Below are 18,343 nucleotides of genomic sequence, written 5' to 3'. Positions count from 1 at the left end.
GCTCTTCCTCCCTGGTGCCTGGGGGAGGCCCCTGCAGTCACACTCCCAGCTGGCGTGAGAGGGAGGCTGGCATTCCCATGGCTGGAGGTGTGTGCGTGCGTGTATGTGCGTGTATGGTATAGATGTGGCCAGAGATGGGGGTGGGTGGATGCTGGGAGAGGCCCTCTGGCCAGGGCCTCTGGCACTGTGGGCATGGACTTGAATTTGCATCCATTCGCTCAGTTTGCACAGGTGGTATGGAGGGGGGTGGTGGTGAGGCTTTGGGTCAAGTGGAAGGCCCATGGCCTAAACAGTAGGTACAGTGGGAAGCATCTAGAATGGAAGGCCAGTGACCTTTGTTTTAGTCTGGCTCTGCTGTGTGGCCCCGGGTCAGTCACTGCCCCTCTCTGGGAGACTCAGTCTCCACCTCAGAAAAGATGGGAAAGATGACCTCCGAGAGCTCTGAGTCCTGTGTGTTTTATAGTCCTGGGGGCAGCCTGAGTCTGGGTTGTCTGCGAAGGGCAGTGGTCCCTGTGAAGGCCAGATCAGAGAAAGGTGGGCTCCGAGCTCAACGCCTCCTTGTGGCCTGTGGACGATACAAGCCGGAAGGAAGGCAGTGGACGCCGGAGCTGGCGGCGTCTTACCTGCACTCTTGCTTGGGCGAATGAATTCATCAGTCTCAGCTCAGCCTGCTTGTTCATGCGTCTGGGGTGATGAGAGTTGGTCCCCAAACTGCAGGTTAAATGAGACAGTGCGTGTGTGTGGTGGTCCAGCCAGGCGCCTGGAAGTTGGAGTCCACACGCCACAGTCGCACTGGCCTGGCCGCGGAAGATGAGAAGGAGACTGTCAGCCTAGGATAACCTAGAAAGAGTCTGTGGGAGAGGGTTCAGTGGGCAACACAGTAGGTGGGGGGTGGAGGCTGATCCCCTCCCCCTCCAGCTCCCATCCCCACTGGCTGGAGGCTGCAGAGTCCTTCTGTGGGTTGAGGGCGCTAGGGAGCTGGCTGGGTGCAGAGTCCCGGATTACACGGGAGAGGTCAGGTCCCCCAGAGGAACCATGGACCGGGGCCAGCAGTGGCTGGCAGTATGCGCCGAGCGGACAGGATACCCCGAGACTGCTCTGGCCAGTGTCCCTAAACTGGCAGTGGGTGCTGGGGAGCAGTGCCCGGTCTGTGGGTACAGGGGGCTTCCAGTGCACTGAACGGGCCTGGGGGAGGGGCCATTGCCTCGCACAACTCCAGGGGACACCATTTACTTGTAGCCCATTACTCCTGGCCCCTGGCTAGGAGATTCGAATCCAGAGAGCTGTGTATCAGGAGTGGTGGAAGGGTGACGCCTCCTAGGTTTGCAGGTTTCCCCTGCTGTGTCCTGGGGGGAAGGGTGGGTTGGAGGCTGGATCAGCAGAAGCTGACTCCCTGGGTTAAGAGGCTGAAGGGCTGGGAACTGCAGGGTGGGGTGGAAGGGACCCAGGTGTCCACTTAGCGCACATGCCTCTCGGGGCCATCTCGGTCTCACAAGCCTGCAGCTGTCCCAGGGGTCTCTGGGTCCCTGGACAGAGGAACCCAGGGAGGGCTGGGGCTGCCTCCTGGCCAGCTCTGAAGCCCTGCGCCCCCGCGCCGAGCCAGGCTGGTCTGTGCTGCAGAGCTGTGGGCTGTGGGGAGAATGAGTAATGAGTCTTGAGGGGCCCTGGTTCCCAGACCCTGCCCTCGGGCCCTCCCTAGAGACACCGCACAAACCCAGCCTCTGCCCCCACAGCTGGCTTCCCACACTCTCCTTGCACATCTTGGCACACAGAGCCACCCTCTCTCACTCGCTTTGCCTCCCCCACCCCCACTGGCCCCCAGGACTCAGGCTTCTACCTCTGGGCCCGTTGGAGGCCTCTGCATCAACCTTCACTCTGTCTGTCCTCTGCCAACTTCCGGAAGAAGGGAGACCCTGCCCCTGCGCTTTGTCAGCAAGAAGCCCCCTGGCAGCTCCCTAGAGGGTGGGGGACGTGCGTCTAGCGGAGGAGTGGGTTGGGGGTGGGGCAGGGGAACTAATCCCCTCCCTCTCTCTAGCTGAGGGGTGAGTGGACAGCCTGCTCGAAATCCTATTCCCTCTGCTAGTGGAAATCGATAGCTAATTAATTCCCTCCCCAAAATGTGTCCGGAGGTGGGGGTGGGGGTTGGGGAGAAGCAGAGAGAGACTGAGACCCCAGCAGGGGAGGGAGGAAGGACTTCACTTTTCTGCCCTTCAGGCGTGTGCCTCTGCTGGGGGGCTTCCCTGCCCCTTCTGGAGAAGAGGGGGAATTTGGCCTTTCCCTCCCCCAAGCCTGAGGGTCCCCCTCCCCTGCCCTGGGCTGGGGTGGGGGCGCATGTGTGTGGGGGTAAGGGCGTCAATCAGGCTGGGAGCAGGTGCTGCATTTAATTTGATTGGCTAATTAGCCCGCGCATGTTAATTATCTCCATTACCCAATGAGGAGAGGCAGTGGCAAAGCTATATATAACCCGGACAGTGTTTGGAGGGAGAGGAGACTGTCTGCCTGAATCGCCTTCTGTCCCCTGCTTGGGAAGGGGCAGTGAGGCAGAACACTTGAGTCCCCATTGAAGCCTGTAGGACTGGAGTGCTGGGGCGGGGCAACGGTCAGAAGAAGCCAGATGGAAGGTTCTGAGAACTGGGCTTTGAGGCTCTGTTGGAGACGGTCCCCAAACTCCACCCCTGGTCTCCTGAGGCCGTCTCCGCCCCTTCTTTGGCACACATGTCACTCCCACCATCCCTGCCCTCCGGGGACCCTCTGCTCACTCCCCTGCTATGGATTTTTAGGGGGCTCCTAGCTTTCTCTCTCTTCCTTCATACCCCATCTTCCTCCCAAATAGAAAGGAACCACACCCAACCAACCTTCTCCCCCACCCCTCGCCTCTCCTTTTGGTTCCCACTGCTCTGATGAGACCTGTGGCTGTCCCACCCCTTGTCCCCTTTGTGGAAAGGCTGTGGGCTGACACATGTGGATCTAAGTCCCAATTCCCAGGCTGTGTGACCGTGGGCAAGTCCCCAGACTTCTCTATGTGGGCTTCCCCTGGTGGTTAATGGAAATAACGGGACTTCTCAGAGTGATTAGGTAAAATGCCATTTGTAAAAACGCCCAGCATCCAGGGCCTTGACAAATGCTGTTTGGATTTGGAATTTAATTTTCTCTATCTTCTCTTTCCTCTTCTCCCCATCAGGCCACCTTTCTCCTCCATTACTCTTCTGTCTCTGTCACTTTTCATGCGATTCCTCTGCCCAGCCTGCAATCTTTCCCTGTCTCTTTGGAAACTTTGGGCCCTCCCTCCGTCTCTCCCAGGCTTCTCCCCACCTCCTTCCCTTCCTCCCTCCCCAAAATAAAATCAATGCAATATTCAGGAGGGTTGTTGGATATAAATAATTACGACTCGGAGTTTAACGAGATGCAAATTCCCCTCCCCGGTGTGGGGTATAAATTGCTCTCTGACAGCCCGTTACAAGGGTAATCATTTCAGAAAGGCAATTTTATGTAAATGAGCCTGCCTGCCTCCTGGTAGCTCCCCTAGCCCTGGATGGGGAGGGGGGGTGGAACCTAGGGGTGAAGAGAACCCAGGTATTGGGCCAGGCCCGGGGCTGAAGACTGGGAACTGGAGGTTGAGGAGCCAGACATTTAGGTTTAGGAAGGACCTGGGCTGGTGAGCAGTGGGGTTGGGGCCCAGGAAGGGGTGAGTGTTGTTTGAGGGGAACTGGAGACATGGAATCAGATGCTTGTGGCCTTGCGTGGATGGAGAGGGCTTGGGGCCTGGATGCCTGGGTCGTAGCTGGCTTCCCTCCCTTGCCCCCTTCTCAGCCAGGTTACCCAATGATCCCATTGACGAATTGGCATTTAATTAATCCCAATGAATTATTTAGCAACTTCATTATCCTGCATCAGGAGCTGATGAGACAGAGCCACGACTGGCTGGTGGTGGGAACACCACACAGAGGTTGGGTGACTCGGAGAGAGGAACGGCTGGGGTCACCAGCTGGTGGAGGGGCTCCAGGCCTCGCCCACAGGAACTGGCCCTGGTCCTGAGGGGAGGCGAGTGTAAGGGCGGTTGCACTGGGCTCCTATGAACTTTAAGACCTACCCGCCCCCATCTCAAATTAATAATCCCCCTAATGAATACCATGTGTCTGTGAGTGTTGCGCCCCCAGTTCTACTGTCTATGGTGGTGTCAGTTCTGGGACCCTCTCTACGTCAGGGCCCACCCCTCAAGCCCTAAAGGGAGACCATTGGGTGCCTGCTGATGTGATGGGGGGGGAGTCAGGACCCTTGATCCCTTCCTTAACCCTCTCCCCTCCTCCGAACCCCTCATTAACCCTTTCCTCTCTGTTTCCCCGCAGGCATCCCTCCCCCGGTCTTTCGTCGGAGCCCGCAGCGGGGGAGGGGCGCCTCCACCGCCGCCCAGGGAAGCCGGTACCTGGGCGTCTGCGCCTCTCCCCGCGGCCGGGCCCATGGCACTGTGAGCCGGCGAGGGAGCCCCGCTCGGCGCGGGGGGCGCCCGGCCCCCTCCCCGCCCCATGCGCCCGCGGCTCTGAAGCCTGAGCGGGGCCGGGGGCCGGGCGGGGCCGGGGCCGCCGGAGGCATGGCGGCCGGGAGCCCGTGGCGGCCGCCGTCGCCATCGCCGCTGCCGCTGCTGCTGCTGCTGCTGCTGCTGGCTGCGGGCGCGGGCAGCCTGGAGTTCGGCGGCGGCCCGGGGCAATGGGCTCGCTACGCGCGCTGGGCCGGCGCGGCGAGCAGCGGCGAGCTCAGCTTCAGCCTGCGCACCAACGCCACGCGTGCGCTGCTGCTCTACCTGGACGACGGTGGTGACTGCGACTTCCTGGAGCTGCTGCTGGTGGACGGGCGCCTGCGGCTGCGCTTCACGCTGTCGTGCGCGGAGCCGGCCACGCTGCAGCTGGACACGCCGGTGGCCGACGACCGCTGGCACATGGTGCTGCTGACCCGCGACGCGCGCCGCACGGCGCTGGCGGTGGACGGCGAGGTTCGCGCCGCCGAGGTGCGCTCCAAACGACGTGAGATGCAGGTGGCCAGCGACCTGTTCGTGGGCGGCATCCCGCCCGACGTGCGCCTCTCGGCGCTCACCCTCAGCACTGTCAAGTACGAGCCGCCCTTCCGCGGCCTCCTGGCCAACCTGAAGCTGGGCGAGCGGCCTCCCGCGCTCCTGGGCAGCCAGGGCCTGCGCGGCGCCGCCGCGGACCCCCTGTGCGCGCCCGCGCGCAACCCCTGTGCCAACGGCGGTCTCTGCACTGTGCTGGCCCCCGGCGAGGTGGGCTGCGACTGCAGCCACACGGGCTTCGGCGGCAAGTTCTGCAGCGAAGGTGAGCAGGGGGGAGCTGCTGCTGGGCTGCGGGTGTGGGTGGGTGCGGGGGAGAGGTGCCTGCGCTCGCGTCCTGGGGTCGCGCGGCCTGAGCGCTAGGGCGTGTGAGAGTGTGTACCTGCATGCGAGGGTCGTGAGGCGCGTCCTTGTGAGGGGCGGGTGAGGACTCCTGTCCCAAGGAGAAGGAGGGCTTGGCCAGCCAGTGACCTGTGTGGGTGTGGCCAGTGCGGGTCCTGAAGCCACCAGTGTAGTCTGGTCCTGTAAGGGGCCGGCTGAGGGTCCGACCCTTGGCGTGAGGGAGTGTGTGTACTTGGCTTGTGTGGGCAGGGTCTTGTGTGCGGGGATTATGGGGGGTTAGGGTCCGGGGCCTGGGGTAGAGTCCTGAACTCGGCCTGCGTGGTCCGCAAGGGTAGGCAGAGGGCGGGGCCGGGGGCTGGGAGGGCTGCCCGAGGGGGGGCGGGGCGTGAAGGGCGGTGGGTGGGGCCTGTGTGGGCGGGGCCTGCGAGGCGCCGGCGCGGTGGGCCCAGGCGCGCAGGGCAGGTGCTGCGGGCCGAAGTCCGTGAGGGTTTTCGAGTGAAGAGCTGGGAGCCCGGCGGGTGAGGCCGGGGCAGGACCCGGGGATGAGGGCCTGGGCGTGTGGAGAAGGGGATGTCGGCGCTGCAACGGCAGGTGAGGGAGGGTGGGGATGGAGAGGTTGTGACTGGAAAGGGAGCTTTCGGGGAGGGAGAAAACTTTCGCGAGCGCCCCAGCTGCGAGAGGCGGAGCTGGGTGATGGGAGGGGCCGGGCCGGGGACTCGGGGCTGTGGTTCAGGAGGACGGAGAAAGGAGGACTCAAGGCACCCGTTGTACTTTGGCTGGCAGGGGAGTGGGGGACACGTTGCCCATCAGTTTGGGGACGGGGGTGGCCATGTCTTTCCGCCCTAATCTGTGGCCACAGGCATGCCGCAGAGCCCTAGAAGCTGGGGGCCACCTAGTAGCTGCGTGTGTCCACCCCCCATCCCCGCGTGCGTGTGCACCCACAAACTAGTGGGGTCCAGGGACTTCTTTGGGGATGGATGTGCTCCTGGCTGTGAGCTTGTGGACAGCCACCCGAGGAGCCGAGTCTGCAGGTGTGGCCCTGGGTTTGGGATGTGCAGTACAGGTGTCTATCTGTCGTTGTGGTAGAGGAATCCATAAGGAAAGACTTTTGTGGGCTTATCTGTACAAGGTTGCAGGATGTATCTTCAGCAAATGTGTGTGTGAAGTTAACCTGACACCTTCTTACCTTTCTCCCCAGGAGTTCTGGTGCTCCCTAAACTGTGAACGTGTGTGTCTGTGTGTGTTTGCCTGCGCGCAGAGGCTGTGAGTCTGGCAGTGTGTTATGTCATGTGCAGATGGTCTGCTTGAATAGGAGTGTTTACAGATAGGAGCCCAGTGCTTAGGAGTGAATAGTACACATGTACAAGGGTGGGTGGTCACGTGTAGGTACCCGTGTGCATGTGTGTTAATGCAAGACCCCAGGAAGACACTGGAACTCCATAAGGAATCTTTTCTTTCCATGACTTTGAATTGGATTCTCTATGACCTTTCCTCTCCAAGCCTTTCTAAGAAAAGTAGGATGGTCACATCTGGGTGGCTCAGTCCATTGAGCATCTGACTCTTTTTAAAAAAATGTTTGTAGGGCGCCTGGGTGGCTCAGTCGGTTGAGCGTCCAACTTCGGCTCAGGTCATGATCTCACCGCTCGTGGGTTTGAGCCCTGCATCGGGCTCTGTGCTGACAGCTCAGAGCCTGGAGCCTGCTTCGGATCCTGTGTCTCTCCCTTTCTCTGCCCCTCCCATGCTCATGCTCTGTCTCTCTCTGTTTCCTAATAATAAATGTTAAAAAAATATTTGTGTGTTTATTTATATTTTGAGAGAGAGAGACAGAGCATGAGTTGAAGGAGGGCAGAGAGAGGGAGAGAGAGAGAGGACACGGAATCCACAGCAGGCTCTAGGCTCTGAGCTGTCAGCACAGAGCTCGACCTGGGGCTCGAACTCACGAGCTGTGAGATCCTGACCCGAGCCAAAGCTGAACATTCAACCGACTGAGCCACCCAGGCCCCCCCCCCGCATGTCTGACTCTTGATCTTGACTCAGGTCATGATCCCAGAATTGTGGGACTGAGCCCAGCATCAGAGCCTACTTAAGATTCTCTCTCTGGCCCTCTCACCCCTCCCTCTCTCTCTCAAATAAATAAAAACATAAAAAGAAAATAGGGTGAACCATCCTTCCAACTTGTCGTTAAGGGGAATTTGAGCTTGAGAGAGAGTTATGGTAGCTGGTCCATGGTCTCGTTGGCAGAATTGGGCCTGAATGTATAAAAAATGCAGCCATAGCGGTCAACCTTGTGTCCATTCCCTGGAAGGATTTGTTGGCCACAGGCTAACAGTGAGCCAAACAAGGTGTGTGCTCCTGAGTACGGGTTGTGCGGCTGTGTGGCAGAGAGGGGTGTGGGAGGGACAGTTGGGTGTATCATAGGGACGTGTTGGATGTGTATGGGCTGAATGTTTGCGTTAGCTGTGTGGGAGCTGGGAGATGGCTGTGTATCTGACCCGTTGCATGTATGTGCGTTGTGTGTGCATGTGCATGCCTGGGGGCAGATTCATGAAGAAAAAGGAAAAGGAGATATTAGGTGGGTGCCTACAGCTGGTGGAGGCGGGGTTGCCTGTGTGTGTGTGTGTGTGTGTGTGTGTGTGTGTTAGCTGTTGAGGTAGTGGAGGTGCTTTGTCTGTGATAAAAGGGCAGGGATATTCCTCTCTATTTCTTGCACCTAATATAATACCAAGCACTTAGTGGGTGTTTGATAAAAATTTGTGGAATGAATTAAGAGACATTAATAAGTATTTGAGAGCATAAAGTCTTGGGTAAGGCTCTATGTGTTTATGAAAATCTGCGTGCGCATATTTTCAGATATATGTTGTGCGTGCACATGGGGTTGTAAGCACTGATTGTTATCTGGAGATGTCGGGCCCAGTGACAGCCTTACTGATTTGCCTCCCTCTTCCCACCCTGTGACCTCATTCCCTCTCCTTATATTTGTTCCCATCTCCTGGGCAGCTTTGGCGATCTCCTGTGCCCATTAGACTTCTTCCAGCACATTCTCATCCAGCCAAGAAGGAAAGGAATGCACTCACACCCCTGTGTATTGGGATTGAGGATGAAGACTTTGAGGGGATATGGCCTGGCTCCTCATCTCTGAGTAGATCTCAGGGCCAGGGTCCCCAAGTTTCCCCGGAAGTTCTAGTCATTTCATTATTAAATTTTTTTAATGTTTATTTATTTCTGAGAGAGAGAGAGAGAGAGGGAGAGAGAGAACGAGCACAAGCAGGAGAGGGGCAGAGAGAGAGGGAGACACAGAAGTGTAAGCAGGCTCCAGGCTCTGAGCTGTCAGCACAGAGCCTGATGCGGGGCTCGAACCCACGAACTGCGAGATCATGACCTGAGCTGAAGTCGGACACTTAACCGACTGAGCCACCCAGGTGCCCCCCAGTCATTTCATTATTATCTGCTTTCAGTGATTCTCAATGTTTCTGAGATTATAGGCATTTTGAAAGCAAGTTTATTTATTTTGAGAGAGAGAGGGAGAGAACATGTGAGGAGTGGGGCAAAGAGAGAGGAGAAACAGAATCCCAAGTAGGGTCTGTGCTGTCAGCGCAGAGCCTGATGGGGGCTCCAACCCACCAACTGTGAGATCATGCCCTGAGCCGAAATCAAGATTCCGATGCTTAACCGACTGAGCCACCCAGGCGCCCCAAGATTGTGGGCATTTTTAAAGGTCAGTAATTCGTAGTACCCTTTCCAAACAGTAGTTCTTTTTGTATCTGTTTGTTGTGAGCCTAGACGGCTCAAAGAAACTGTGAATTCAGGAAAGCTTTTAGATGGCTTTGGTGTTATATTTGCCATTGTGGTTAATCAAATATACTTAAGAAAACAAAAGTTCTAGCTTTATATGCAGGACACATCCACTTGTCTTCAGTGTTTGGTGTGCAGAGGGATCTGTGGATCCTTTGGAATCCCCCCTACCTTCCTGGGTCTGGGCTTACCCATTGACTGAGAACTTCACTGTGAAGATAGCTGTTGTGTTGTGTTTGTTTTTTGTCCCCCCTCTGGGCAGGGGCAGGAGGTCTGGCCACAGGTAACTGAAGATAGAGCTAAGTATGAGTCACTGAGTGTGAGTACCCACTGCTGATATTCTGCCAGAGCTTACGATGGAGTGGACTGGGATTTGCACGTAAATTCCTCATGTCGCTCATGTGTATGGATAAAGGGCTAATAAGTGATCAAGGAAGAGGGTGTGCAGGCGTGTGCGGGAGACCTCGAGGGAATGGGGGCCCAGATGTGTAGGATGGAGTGGCAGGTGTATGACTTGGGCGAGGAGTATGAAACTAAGAGCAGTGACATACCAGCAAGGATGTGTGCTATTCATGTGTGTGTTTCTTTCTCTCTCTCTCTCTCTCTCTTTCTTTCCTTTTCTTTCTTTATTTTTGAGAGACTGAGACAGTGTGAACGGAGGAGGGGAAGAGAGAGAGGGAGAGAGAATCCCAAGCAGGCTCTGCACTGTCAGCACAGAGGCCTCTGCGGGGCATGAACTCACGAAACTGTGAGATCATGACCTGAACCAACGCCAACAATCGGATGCTTAACCGACTGGGCCACCCAGGTGCCCCTCGTGTGTGTGTTTCTTCAGTTTGCTGGTGATTGAATTCAACAAGTAGCTATCGAGGCCTCCTTTGTGATAGGCCGTGTACTGAGGGCTGAACGGGAGGCCAGAAATGAATGAGACGTTGCTCTGGGAATTGACTGTTTAACTGGGGAAACAGATTTGAAAAAAAAAAAAAAAAGCAGTCCAGTATGTGGTTAAGAGTACAGATGATTCTGGGGCGCCTGCGTGGCTCAATCAGTTAAGCTTCCGACTTCAGCTCAGGTCATGATCTCACAGTTTGTGGGTTCGAGCCCCGCATCGGGCTCTGTGCTGACAGCTCAGAGTCTGGAGCCTGCTTCCCATTCTGTGTCTCCCTCTCTCTCTGCCACTCCACTGTTCTCTCTCTCTCTCTGAAATATAAAGTAACATTAAAAAATTAAAAGAAAAAGAAAAAAAAAAAAGAGTACAGATTCTGCAGCCAGACTGCCTGGGTAGTGACCTTGGACTTCAGCTCTCTCTACCCTGGTTTCCTTTTCTGGAAAATGGGGGTAATAACAGTACCTACCTTAGAGAGTTGTCACGGGAACTAAATCAGCTAACTCATGTGAAGTGCTGAGAATAGCGTCTGGCACATAGAAAATGCTCAGTAAAAAACAGCAAAAGGGGCGCCTGGGTGGCTTAGTCGGTTAAGCGTCCGGCTTCGGCTCAGGTTATGCTGACAGCTCAGATCCTGGAGGCTGTTTCAGATTCTGTGTCTCCCTCTCTCTCTGACCCTCCCCTGCTCATGCTGTCTCTCTCTCTCTCTCAGAAATAAATAAAAAACATTAAAAAATTTAAAAAAAAAAACAGCAAAAGAACAACACAAAATAGTGTGGTCCGTGCCCAAAGAGATGCAGCAGGTAGTGCGGCTTAGTGATTGAACCCCAGCCTCCTGAGGCTCAGATGGGAGTTTCAATCTGACTTCAGCTCTCACTGGGCTCGTGACAGCAGGTGGGTGCCTAACCTTCGGACTAATTTGTCTTTGCATATAAATGGGGATAAGCATGCTTGTCTCACGGGTCTGTTGTAGAAGTTAAATGAATACCTGGCCCATGAGTAGAGTGCTACTGTCATAGGCAGAGTGCTTTCAGAGTTTTGAAGAAGGGGATAGTTTACAAGCTGGAGGGTGGTGGTCAGTAATAAGAGGCAAGCTGTTGCAGACTGACCTTGAACATGGATGAGTAAGCTTGGGTGGAGGAGGCCACCATGGGCAGGCCCTGGTAAGAACAAAGGCAAGGAAGGGAGGGATGTGTACATCATGGCCGTTGAGGGGCACCAAGCATATAAGGCAAATAGTGGAGTCTAAAGCAGGAGAATCAGGGGTGCCTGGGGGGGCTCAGTCTGTTAAGCGTCTGACTCTTGATTTCAGCTGAAGTCATGATCTCACGGTTCGTGGTTTGAGCCCCGTGTCGGGCTGTCAGCGCAGAGCCTGCTTGGGATTCTCTCTCTCCCCTCTCTCTCTGCCCCTACGCCACTTGCCTTCTCTCTCAAAATAAATAAATAAGCTTTAAATAAAATAAACTAAAAATAAAAAAATAAAACAAAGTAAAGCAGGAGAAGCAGGTTGAAGCCAGGTCTTGGAGTTCTGACTTAAATCATTCAACATTTACTGGAGGCTGTGTATGGGGTATCAGCAGATGAAGCCACAAAAGAATTTTGAGCAGATTTATGAATCATCAAGAGCTATATATCAGAAGCTGGGAGTGTGGTGTAGAAGGAATTTGGGGAGGGCAGAGTTAGGCAGTGGAGAAATCGGTGGGGAGATAGAAAGAGATAGTTGGGAGAGACTGGGCGATGGAAAGAGATCTTGACGCCCCGAGCCTAGCTGGTCTCGGCCAGTGGCGAGGGAGGGTGGCGGTACTTGCGAGCTGTTGCTGAGATGTAAGCTTTAGGACTCTGCCTCTTGCACATGGGGTGGGGGGCAGGGAGGAGTGAGAGGTGAGGGGGTTGCTGCGTTGGAAGGAGGTAGAGGGGTGAAAGGAAAGGGAGAGCCGAGAGGGGAGCAGGTTTGGGCCATAGATCATGCACGTGTTGAGCTGTGGTGCCCCTCCATGTCCTTAGAAGCATCCTCGCTGTTGCAAATGCGAGACCAGAGCTTGGAGTTGGAGGCAGGGCTGCGGATGGAGGCCCAGGCACCACAGGCGTGCGTGGAGAGAGAGAATATTTGAACCTTCTGGAATCAGAGGAGGTGGCCAAGGCGAAGGTGAAGAGACTTCAAAGGAGCTCACGCTTGGGAGGCGGAGGGAGAGGAGTGGCCGCAGACCCAGCCAAGGAGCAGTTAGAGCAAGAAGAGACCGGATCACGCAGTCAAGGGGCAGAGCCCGGGGCCTCACAGCCAGGGAGCATTTGCTAGGTGCCTTGAATGCATTATGTCATTTACTCTTTGTGACTGAGGCCTGCCTGTGATGTGAGAGCCAGGATCTGAATCCTGCTGCCCCCGCCCCTCCCCCCACCTTTGTCCATTCTGCCTGGGGCTCAGGCTGGGGGTGGACTGCGTCCATACATTACTTGCATTTGGTTTATTGGGGGTATTTAGGGACCACGTTTCATCAGAAACATAGTAACACCCCACATTCTTCAGGTCACGGCTCCTCTTAAGCCAGTGTGTGATGAGAGCGGTACTGTATTGTCCGTCAACTGTCCTGGCACTGAGAGAGGGCAGCAGAAATGGATCAGTAAAATCCCAGTCTCCTGGAGCCCTCAGGGAGGAACTCACTCTGGAAAGTGGAGTGTCATCCCATGGGTGGCTCAGTCAGTTAAGCGTCCGACTTCGGCTCAGGTCATAATCTCATGGCTCATGGGTTCGAGCCCTGCGTCGGGCTCTGTGCTGACAGCTCAGAGCCTGGAGCCTGCTTCTGATTCTGTGTCTCCCTCTCTCTCTAACCCTCCCCTTCTCACACTCTCTCTCTCAGAAATAAATAAAACATTAAAAAAATACACAACTCACTGACCGCGAAAGCACGTCAGATGGAAATCTTTCGGAGTTCTGTTGCACACCCCTCTCCCTCCCTAAGCATAATATTTGGAAAGTGATTTAACCTTTTCTGGATGACTCAGGGTGTTGTGATTCCCCTCAGGTATTGCATCGGACTGTCACACAGTGGTTCCTTCATTGGGGTTTGTCCCTGCCTAAAATGATGGCTGACTGCTGTACTCTGGATTTCTTCTATTAGCTTTTCCTGATTTTTCCACCTCTGCCCTTACGAGGAGTTGTCAGGGAGCAGCCCACAACCATCTCTCTCTCTCTCTTTCTCCTCTCTGTCTTTCCATTTGCGAACTTGGAAATCAGCATTCTGGGCAAGGTCTGGGAGGTTCTCCTATGAGAAAATAGCAGTTTTTCAGGCATAACTGGTAAGGGTGTTCATTTTGGCTGCTCAGAACTTTTTCTTTTCCTTTGTTCTGGCCTTCATCCCTGCCCTTGATAATGAATCTGCTGGAATCTCGATTCCAGTTCATGTTAGGCAAGTTCATGTTAGGCAAGACCAGACCATGTATGCCCTCTGAGGGGACAGGTAGGACCCCTGTGTGTGAAAGTTGAGTGAACGAGCTTACGTAAGGTGGAATCACGTTGGATACCCATGGCCTTGACAGTTTCTGCTGTCCAGGCTCCAGGCTCAAGGGAGGAGCGCAAGGAATGACTGGTGTAAGAGCCCAGAGATAAGACACGTATTCACAAGGAAAGCCTCCGATGGCAGAGTGGTTAAGAGCGAGGGCTGCTGGGATCGAACCTGGCTTTGCTACTTGCTGTGTGTGTAAACTTGGACGATTTACTTAATCATACTGTTCTTCAATGTCCTACTCTGCAAAATGGAGGTTATAGCGTTGTTGTAAGGACTAGATGAGTTATATGGAAATCCTTTACAAAGCACCAGGCACTATTCTAAGTGATTGATAAATGTTACCATGATTATTAACCCTGGTGGTCAGAGAAGGCTGCGAGGAGGAGGGGGAAGAGGCGGAGGCGGAGGAGAGGAGGGACTTGGCTAGATCTTGAAGGAGGACTGAGTGAGATTTGTAGAGGTGGAAAGGAAAAGAAAGGGCTTTCTCTCCAGGTAAACAGCCTGAATGAGAGGCCTTGGAGATGTGAGTCGGGGTTAGCTGAGCAGATCAAGATGGTTTGGCTTTGGGGGAAATAAGATCAGAACTGTAGATTAAAGTCAGTGTCTAAAAAGTCTTGACTTCCAGCCAAGGATGTAGCCCATTGGAAGTGTTAAAGCCAGACAGGTCTGGGTTCAGAATTTGAGTCTATTTTTCACCAGCCGAGGGCCACTGGACAAGTTTCTTCCGCCCTTTGAGCCTGAGTTTCCCCAGTTTCTACAACAGTGGTAATGGTACACCCTGATGATGTAGCAACGGCGAGGAACCGACACGATGCACGAAATGGAAGGAGCCAAGCACACTTGAAGCACTCAGTATGTGAGAAGTGTTTTTGATTACTCATTCAACAAACATAGGCAGGCCTTTTCCTGAGCCAGGAACTGTGCACGCAGCTGGAGGCAGAGATGAATGAGACCTTGTCCTTGTTCAGGAAGCAGACATGGAAACGCAATCGCAATGGAGCTACAAGAAGTGAAATAATAACACAATGTGCATATTGAAAGCTGGCACAAAAGCGGGGTGGCCAGGGGCGCCTGGGGGGCTCAGTCAGTTAAGCGTCTGACTCTTGATTTCGGCTCAGGTCGTGATCTCACAGTCGTGTGTTGGAGCTCTGTGTCCCCGCTGACGGCACAGAGCCTGCTTGGGTTTCTCTTTCTCCTCTCTGCCCCTCTGTGTGTACTCTCTCTTTCTCAAAAGAAGCTTAAAAAATTTTTTAAAAAGGGGTGCCTGGGTGGCTCAGTCAGTTAAGCATCCAACTCCAGCTCAGGTCATGATCCCGCGGTTCGTGGGTTCCAGCCCCGCTCTCTGCTGTCAGCATGGAGCTGGCTTTAGATTCTCCACACCCCTCTCTGCCCCTCCCCGGCTTGTGCACTCTTCCTCTCTCTCTCAAAAATAAACATTTAAAAAAATTAAAAAGAGAGGGGTGGCAGAAAAAAAAAAAAGAAAGAGGGGTGGCTAGCCCTGCCTGCCTGGGACGTCAGTTGGGAACACAAACAAAAGTATACAGACCTGGTCTTAAAACAAGAATTGGTTGGGGCGCCTAGGGGGCTCAGTCGGTTGAGCCACTGACTTCCGCTCAGGTCATGATCTCACAGTTTGTGTGTTCGAGCTCTGCGTAGGGTTCTGTGCTGTCAGCTTGGAGCCTGGAGCCTGCTTCAGATTCTGTGTCTCCCTCTCTCTCTGCCCCTTCCCTGCTCATTTTCTGTCTCTCTGTCTCAAAAATAAATAAACATTAAAAAAATTAAAATAGCAAAACAAAACAAGAGTTAGCTTTCTCAGGCAGCTGAGGGTGGCAGGAGCGGGGACAGAGAAAGGGGTTTCAAGCCGAGGGAAGGGTATGTGCAGAAATGTGTCCCATTAGGGAAATGGACAGCAGTGGGTGTGGCTGGAGGCTGGATTGTTGTAGGAAAGGAGGTTGGAGGGAGGCATGGCCAGATTTGGAATGTACTTTCCTGAGAACACTGGACTTTATCCTGGAGGCATTGGGAAGCCTTGGAGGTTTTTTTTTTGTTTTGCTTTGCTTTGTTTTAATGTTTACTTATTTTTGAGAAAGAGTGTGTGTGTGTGTGTGTGTGTGTGTGTGTGTGTGTGTGAGCAGGGGAGGGCCAGAGAGGGAAGGAGACACAGAATTGGAAGCAGGCTGCATGCTCCGAGCTGTCAGCACAGAGCCGGATGTGGGGCTTGAACTCGCGAACGGTGACATCATGACCGGAGCTGAAGTTGGACACTTAACCGACTGAGCCACGAAGGTGCCCCGTGTTTAGAGTTTTAGAAGGTGGAAGTGACAAGACCTGGTGATTGGTATGACAAAATCAGCAAGGCCACCTCTGGGTGCCTATCTTGGTCAGGGGCAGCAGACGGGAGGAGGGGGCTTGTGGGGGAAGGGTCAGGAGGCCCATCTTAGACACGTCGAGGCTGAGAAGCCCATGAGACACTCAAGGAGAGCTTCTCTGAAGGCAGGTGGACACACAGGTTGAGAACACAGAAGAGAGGTTTGTACTAGGGTCACTGAAACGTTCTCAGTGTATTTGCATGTGTGCGCGTGCGTGTGTGAGCTGATCACGGCATTATTAACCCCAGGGAACCTATTGCAGGAAACCAGGGGTGAAGGGTGAGGCCGTGGGCTATGATAACCTAGGAGCACAGTGATCAAAGTCAAAGGTGACTTTGTGCGGCCCACGGGAAGTAGGTGCTACCCCAAGCTCCTGAGGCTACTGTGAGGCTAATGTGTGAGATTCATGTTGAGGGTCACGGGCACTCCGGCACCTGGCTAACTAATGGAATCTCGAGCTTAGCAGAGTGAGGGGCACGTAGTGGGTGCTCAAGAAGTGTTGGCTGAAGGCAGTGTCTCTGTCAAAGGCAGGGCAACGGGCATGCTGTTGCGGGGGCGGGGACAGCCTGGCATTAGCTCTTGAGAGCTGTCTGGGTCACTGCTGAGCAGACCGATGAGGATGCCGGACTGGCATCCAGGGAAGAGGCCCAGTCTACAAAGACAGGTTTGGGTGTCCTTAAGGCATGGAAGTGAGCTGTGGCCAAGGAGCGCGGGAGTGGGGGTGGGGAGCAGGGAGGAGCGTGGAGGGCGTAGAACTGAGCCCGGAGGGGTCCGTGGTGGCAAGTGAGGGACACAGGTGAATCAGCAGAAAGCAAAGAGCAGCAGAGATGCAGAGGTCTCTGGGAGGCGTCTCTCAGAAAGCCGGAGAGGGAAGAGCTGGGCGGCCAGCAAGCCGGGCTTGGTGGCCGTGCCTTCCTGAGACTGGAGTGGCCCACGTTTGCGGCAGGCGGGAATGCTTTTTGAAATACCAGCCATGTTGGAGTATCTAGAAATCACCGTGCCTCCTAGTCTGGGGACATGCTGGCACTGACTGACCAGGGCCTTGGCACACGGGTTCCAAAGAGATCCAGGGGTTCTCCCAGGGGCCCCTGTCCAGCCCAGCATCACCCCCCCCCCCGCCATAAATGCAACGTGTTGCAGTTTATTTAAGAAAATTGTTGTCTACACAGGGGCGCCTGGGTGGCTTAGTCGGTTAAGCGTCCGACTTTCGCTTAGGTCATGATCTCACAGTTCGTGGGTTCGAGCCCCGCGTCAGGCTCTGTGCTGACTACCAGCTCAGAGCCTGGAGCCTGTTTCGGAGTCTGTGACTCCTCTCTCTGACCCTCTCCTGCTCACGCTGTCTCTGTCTCTCTCTCCTAGAAATAAATAAAACATTAAAAAAAAAAAAAAGAAAATTGTTGTCTACACAGCTTTTGGGGGGTGTAGCCGGCAGGCAAGGTGTGTGTTTGTAACCCACGTAGATATGTAAAGGCGTGTGTGTGTGTGTGGGGGGTGGGTTAGCAAATGGAGAGAGACGGGTCGACAGACAGAAAAAGAGAGAGCTGCATTCATCACAGGGCATGAGTCTTTAGTCAGCAGAGGGAGTGTGGGGGTGGTGTGTGCATCTAATATTAGGTATTAGATCACTATGTGGGTATTGATTCTGCGTTCGGCCTGTGTGTGTATGTTATGGAGGTGGTAGAAGGTCTGATCAATGACACTGTGTGTGTTTCTGGAGTATAGCTAACCCCCTAAGAACAAACGAGCAAATAACACAAAATGATGTCGGAGGGAGGAGACCGTGCGCACACATGGGTGTGGGTGTGCACTGAACAGCTGTTGGTGTGTTTACATGCATATCTTGGGGCCTACATGCACATGTGTGCAAGCATGTTTGTGTGCTTCCCCACTGGGTCTGTATTTAAAAAAATTTTTTTTAATGTTTATTTTTGAAAGAGAGACAGACTGTGAGGGAGGGAGGGGCAGAGAGCGAGGGAGGCACCAAATCCAAAGCAGTCTCCAGGCTCTGAGCTGTCAGCCCAGAGCCTGACCCGGGGCTGGAACCCACAAACTGTGAGATCATGACCTGAGCCGAGGTCAACACTCAACTGACTGAGCCACCCAGGTGCCCCTGGTCTGTATTTTTTAAAAAATGTTTATTTATTTATTTTGAGAGAGGGAGAGAGCTCAAGCAGAGGAGGGGCAGAGAGAGAGGGAGAGAGAGAATCCCAAGCAGGCTTCATGCTGTTAGCGCAGACCCTGACTCAGGGCTCGATCTCCCGAACCGTGAGATCATGACCTGAGTTGAAATCAAGAGTTTGATGCTTAACCGACTGAGTCCCCCAGGTGCCCCTGGGTTTGTGTGTCGGTAGGCTGTGCCATTCTCTTCCCGCCTGCGGCTTCAGGAGGTGGG

At 54.4% G+C, this 18,343-nt stretch overlaps 1 protein-coding gene across 20 annotated transcripts in view; it reads left to right on the top strand.

The window, feature by feature from the left end:
• The first annotated feature begins 4,588 nt into the window (after nucleotides 1–4,588).
• Nucleotides 4,589–18,343, top strand: part of NRXN2 (neurexin 2) — a 100,694-nt gene continuing 86,939 nt past the window's right edge. For all 20 annotated transcript variants that reach the window (XM_039244820.1, XM_039244811.1, XM_039244812.1 and 17 more), the window contains exon 1: nucleotides 4,589–5,324. In XM_039244820.1, coding sequence (XP_039100751.1) covers nucleotides 4,589–5,324 — 736 coding nt within the window. The remainder of the gene's footprint in view (nucleotides 5,325–18,343) is intronic.

This window comes from Hyaena hyaena, unplaced genomic scaffold (assembly GCF_003009895.1).
Source record: "Hyaena hyaena isolate Hyena2069 unplaced genomic scaffold, ASM300989v1 scaffold_248, whole genome shotgun sequence".
Taxonomy (NCBI): domain Eukaryota; kingdom Metazoa; phylum Chordata; class Mammalia; order Carnivora; family Hyaenidae; genus Hyaena; species Hyaena hyaena.
Note: the sequence above shows the minus strand (reverse complement) of the source record. Positions and strands in the feature narration are given on the sequence as shown.